This window comes from Ictidomys tridecemlineatus, chromosome 13 (genome assembly GCF_052094955.1).
Source record: "Ictidomys tridecemlineatus isolate mIctTri1 chromosome 13, mIctTri1.hap1, whole genome shotgun sequence".
Lineage (NCBI taxonomy): Eukaryota > Metazoa > Chordata > Mammalia > Rodentia > Sciuridae > Ictidomys > Ictidomys tridecemlineatus.
The window spans coordinates 79,595,439-79,601,438 of NC_135489.1; the positions used below are offsets into that span (position 1 = coordinate 79,595,439).

General features: G+C 41.0%; 1 protein-coding gene across 1 annotated transcript in view; it reads right to left on the reverse strand.

Moving 5' to 3' along the window:
* LOC110597345 (contactin-associated protein-like 3) overlaps positions 1–2,085 on the reverse strand; it is a 137,706-nt gene extending 135,621 nt beyond the window's left edge. Inside the window, 1 exon segment of the mRNA XM_078029832.1 lies at positions 1,904–2,085. Coding sequence (XP_077885958.1) covers positions 1,904–2,029 — 126 coding nt within the window. The 5' untranslated portion in view covers positions 2,030–2,085.
* Between the last annotated feature and the right edge of the window lie 3,915 nt (positions 2,086–6,000).

The following is a 6,000-nucleotide window of genomic DNA, read 5'->3' on the forward strand; positions in this document are numbered from 1 at the left end:
AGACAAGAGCAGGGCTGGGAGAGACTACTGTCAGTGTGGTTGCTCAAGAAAGGTGTCCTGGGAGAGGATGAATCCCACTCATTAATTCAGAAAAAATCTGCTGATGTTCTGGTCTCTACATGGAAGAGTTAAACTCCATAGAATGCACTTATTTCCTAGAGCCATTAGAACAAAGTACCTCACACAAAGTAACTAAGCTCCTAGAGGCCAAAAGACGGAGCTGACCACAGGGCAACTACCTCTACAAGCACTTGGGAAAGACCTGTTCCATGCCTGCCCACCTCCTAGCTTCTGGAGACCTCAGTGTTCCTTGGCTTGTAGACGTCTTACTTCCTCTTCATGGAGGGTTCTCTCGCTCCATGAATGTCCATCTTTGTGTTCAAATGTCTTCATTTAGGAGGAGTCATTGGATTAAGACCAACCCTACTGACCTCATTTTAATGTGGTTGTAAATAACCAATTTCCAAATAAAGTCACCTTTCAACACACTGTAGGTTAGGATTCCAGCATGTGTTTTGGAGAAGCACAAGTCAACCCAAACCAGAGATGCAGAAAGACACTGTGAGTTCAGAGGATGCTCATGCTGTGATGTGCCTTCAGGAAAGGAAACCAGTCACTCCAGTGAAGCTCAGCTCCGCCCACACAGGTCAGAGGGATGGAGGAGGAAGGGCGAGCCATGACAAAGCCCTGCCCTCAAACACTGTGAGTTCAGAGGATGCTCATGCTGTGATGTGCCTTCAGGGATGGGATGGTGGGGACTGGCATTTGGTGCTACTTACACTATTTTGGATTAATACAGACCTTATTCTTCACATTATTTCTCCCTAAGCATATAACCTTTTAGAGTAAGAAAAAAAAAGGAAACAGGGAAAGAAGGGAGGGGAGACAGAAGGTGTTGGTTTTAGAATATCTCTTTTATAGGGAAATCATGCCCAACCTTTTAAATAGCCTTCATCAATGCAGAGCAAGATTTCAAACATATCTGAGTTACTTCCAAACCTTAGGTACCAAATTATTTTTGAAATATATTTCAATTAGTTAAATTTAACAATAAGTTAAATATTCACAAAATTAAAACAAAAATTATTCCTCAAAAAAAGGCTTTGAGACATAATCACCAATAGAAATGCCACCACCGTGAGGAAATTCAAAGTCTTCTGGAGGATCTCACTGAGATCTACAGCCTGGAATTTCTCAATGTATCTACATAATAAAGAAAACACGATTTTTCAAGTTCAAAGCCTGTGTTCTTGAACTTGTCCTACATAGAGAAACTGCTCATTTATTAAATTTTAAAACTTCAGTATCTTTCAGAAGCATGAGATTAAATCAGAGAAAATGAAAGAATAAATTCAATATACTAATGTAAAATCATGCAGAGGCAATGCTAAAATATATTATTCAACAAAACGAGGAAAATTACATAGGATTTGTATTATTCTTAATCTTCCACACTACTTAAGGTATAGTAACAAGAGGCTCTTTCAATATTTTCTTTGACATGGGCAACCTGCTTTCACATAATTTTTTTTTCAAAGTAATCCTTAAAATCCTTTTTCTCAATAGAAGTATCTTTTGCAAATATCTTTCCCCATTCTTTAGGTTATCTCTTCATTGTTCACTGCTTCCTGTGTTGTATGGAAGCTTCTTAGTTATAATCTGATTTTTCTACTTGTAGTTTTGTTGGTTGTGATTTTGGAGTTTTCTCCAAAATATCCTTGCCCAAACTAATACCCTGATTTAGTTACTATTCAGTGTATAGATGTATCTAACAGACTATACTTCCTAAATATGTGTAATTGTTATGTGTCAAATGAAAACAAAATAAAAAGTGTACATGAAAACTGTTTCTCTTTATGGGTTTGCAGCAACGAGTAGTGATTCTTATTATTGGAAAACATACCCAGATGCTCTCTTCTCGTCGATATTGCTTGCAGTTCCTCGCACTGTCACTGAACATCAGGAGGTAGCTGGTCACCCAGTTGGAGCTCCTGTATCCGCCCTGGGTGGCCACAGCCGTGACCCCCATTCTCTCTCCAAGGTCAATCTGCAGCCATTGGTATTTATTTGACACAAGTGGGGTCCATCCACCAGCTCCTTTTTTTGAGGCAGAAAAAAAGAAGGAGAATGGTAAGGAGGAGGAGGAAATAACTTAGCATACCTGTTCCTGGAGTAGCAAACAGTCAGCTTAGAAGTCTACATAAACTTGAGAAAATCATAGATTCATGTTAGAAAAAAGAAACTGAAAGCAGATGAACCCTACATTGTCTTCACATTTTGCTAGATGACTCCTGCCATTCAGGGGGTCCCAGTGAGTGGAGGAAGTGTCTGATGTCATGTGGGCGGCCAGTTCATAATTCCCGTCATGCCTGGGGGACCAGTTCTGTTCTCTGTCAAACACAAGAGACTAAATTCCTACAGTAAGGCACAGTATTGGGCATTAAGTAAATGAAAATAGTCAAAACACAGTCCTTGCGCTCAGACTGCCTACAGTCGAAGCAGACACCAGTTCAAGGGGCTGGTGGCTGGTGGCTGGGCTCTGGGGTAAAGCACCTGTTTTGCATTCAAGAGGCCCCATGTTAGATCTTGAGTGTCACAAAAAATAAAAGGGATTTCAAACTACAGAGTACTTGTGAACAGATCTCATTTATACATGGAATTTAAAGAAGTGGATCTTAGAGGTAGAGAATAGAACAGGGTCACCAGGGACTGAGGGTGTGTGGTGGAGAGACAATGGTAAAACCTGAAAATTAAAAATGAATGAACAGGTCCAGAGTAGGGAGTGGAGGAGGGAGTCCCTGGAAGGGCTGTGGGCTCTCTGGCTGTAGCACAGGGAGACGGGGAGAGCCCCAAGGAGTGCCTGTGTTCTCATTACACACTGAGAAGTCTGCCAAGTATCATGAGTCGAGGAGCACAGAGTCTGCCGGGCACAGAGTCAAGATTCTGATCTTTTTGTTTTGACAAAGGTCACACTTTTGGGACCAAGAATAGCAATGGCTGGTGAGGTCTTACTGATGTTTGTCATTTTTCTGGTCAAATAAATAAAATGGGAGATATTTCGGAACTACTATTTCTTTAATAATCAGCATTCTGGACACTGCTATTTTCTAACTCGGGGAATGTGTCTTTTTATTAGGGATTATTTTTATAATTATACCCTAATTTGTAAAGTATTCAATACCATGTCCAGCATAATGTGAAGGTTCAAAAAAGCTTGTTATTGTAACATAACTGGGAAAAGAAATGAATGAGGGGATGATATTACACCATTATATGATGGGATGTAGGAGTGCAGAGAAATGTATTTATAGGCACCTCTCTGGATTGATAAGCACAACTTAAATACTATGTGCTTAAGAGCTCAAATTTTACAGATTCTTTAGAATTCAGATTCTAAGATTTCTTTTCTATTTTTTTTTTTTTGGTAATCAATCTTTGTTCAAAATATTTTCCCCTTGAATGTACCATAAGCACAAACCTTTTTGATCCAGACTCTGAAGATATATATGTGTATATATGTATATATATATATATATATATATATATGCACACACATATATTTATGCATATGCTTACAGATGCAGATAGATAGATGGTAGATGGATGGATGGATAGATAGATAGATATGGGGGGGGCGTTGCTTTGCTTTTTATTGCTATGTACTTTAACTTGAAGATCCTGGGAGGTAGCCAGGCATGGTGGCACACACCTGTAATCCCAGCAGCTCTGGAGGCTGAGGCAGGAGAATCAAAGCAAGCCTCAGCGAAAGTGAGGCCTTAAACAACTCAGTGAGAACCTTTTCTAAATAAAATCCAGGTAAGCTGATTATCTCCTAAGGCTACCTTTGGAATTAAATGACAAAATTCCTGTAAAGTGAACTCTGTACCTGACCCAAAGCTCTCAATGGTTCACTAAATAAGAGATGTTGTGCAAGAATGGAAACGGGTAGGTTGTGCTTTCTGACTGCCTGAAAAGTGAAGTATGCTGGGAGGATCAGGAGTGGGGAAGAAACCATGGGAGCAGTTTCCACTGAGGTGCACATAAGGTGTCCCCCAAACCCTTGCACTGTCTCTGGCAGGGACAAATGCAAATTGTGCTGCAGATCATCCAAGATTCAATCTTCCCTCATGTAAAAGAGCATGCTGTGTGAATGGAGGATGATCCCCATGTGCAGAAGGAGACCTACTGTGCCGACCTCCTACCTGTAAGTGTCAGAAAAGTAGGGGAGACTTCAGTGGCCCAAAGTGCAGAGTTGGCCACCAGTAAGTCACTGTCTTCTAGACAACATCCCAGACTCTTTTATTGGGGGAGATTGGAGATGGGTACCGGGGATGGAACTCAGGAGCACTCTACCAGTACCCTTTTTTATTTTGAGACAAGGCCTCCCTAAGTTGCTGAGTCTCCCTAAGTTGAACTTGTGATCCTCCTGCCTCAGCCTCCTGAGATGCTGGGTAACAAACTCTTAATAGCATATTATTTTGAAGGTGCTGATGGGACATGGAGGTCCTATGTGGATGCATAAAGTATGTAATGTAGGTTTGGAGTGGAGTTGGGTACTCCGGAAGTGAGGGCAGTGTGACACTCCATCCTCCTGGTCAGACAAGGACCAGGATCCTACAGTGGATGCACGATAAGAGTGAGGGTTTATCTGCTGGCACTTTCCTGTTGAGATCTACCAGATCCCTGAGATTGGGGTTTGGATGTGGAACAACACCAGAAAGATCCTGTATTGAAACATCGTCCCCATGATGGATTAGATAGGAGGTGTCCCTCCAAAGCTCAGGTGTGAGACAATGCCATAACTTTCAGAGGTGAAACGATTGGAAGGAGAGCCTTAACCTAATCAGTGCATTGATCCTCTGATGTGGATTAGCTGCGTGGTAACTGTAGGCAGTTAGAGAGTGGCTGGAGGAGGTAGGCGGTCAACCCAATGGATTAATAGTCATCCAATGAATTCATTGTTAGGTATTTTGTTCACTATGATGTGAAGCTAACGTACCACTCTCTCCCAAGTCCACGTAAAGTTTAATAACTGTGAAATTCTTCCACAGTTCACCTAACTAGCAACAAAGAGTCTCAAAGGTACAAACTTACTGAAACTGCATTTCTTTTCCTGTTTTTTTTTTTTAACAATTGTTTCAAAGAATAGTTGGAAAAAGGCAAAAGAGATGCTATTAACCAATCCCTCTCCCCAATATTATTGTACATTGGGAATTTTATACATTTCAGTTGAGACCTCAGAGGAACTATTAAGTATTTTGGATTTTTTCCCCCTTGTCATTAGCTAGCATTGATGATATAGTCCATGTTCTTTAATTGTATATCCTTGTTAAAAAAAAATTCTGTATTTTCATTCCTTCTCATCCCAGGTCCAAAAAAATAATCAACACAGAAACACATGTGGAGAAGGAGAAAGGGAAAATGAATCAGCCTGTTCATGGTGTGCTGCCCTGGGATCATGAGTTATCATTAGAAGAAAGAGAAACCCTGGTCATCCCTGTCCTCTGTCACTCACAGTTTGCTAGATTGTTTTAATAAGGGCACTCCTGCTCACAGACAGCAATACATTCCAGTTACTCCATTGTACCTGTGCCAAGAGGCAGTATTCATATGCAAATCAGCCATCCTGTTCAGCCACTACGGATAAAATAAGGAACCCTGGAATTAGAAGAATTGCACCAGGTGTGGCAGCCTCAGGAAACCTGCAATCCCAGCTGGGCTTCAAGGATGTGTTGCTTTGCAGGTGACTTAATTACACACTGAATAGTCCTGGTGGGAAATAGAAAATCACTGACCCACCTTGCTGATCTAGTTGCTTTCATTAAAGGCAGCTTTGGTGGTTGGTGATGAAGGCCACACTGGAGTCATGGGAAAAAAAAAGTTGGCTGACTCTACCAAAGGGTGTGTGGCAATTGCCCCATTATCTGTCTCTGGAACAAAGTTGTCCTTTGTTGTTTAGTTAATTAGTTGTCCTTTGTTTTTTAATCAATTATTTTTTTG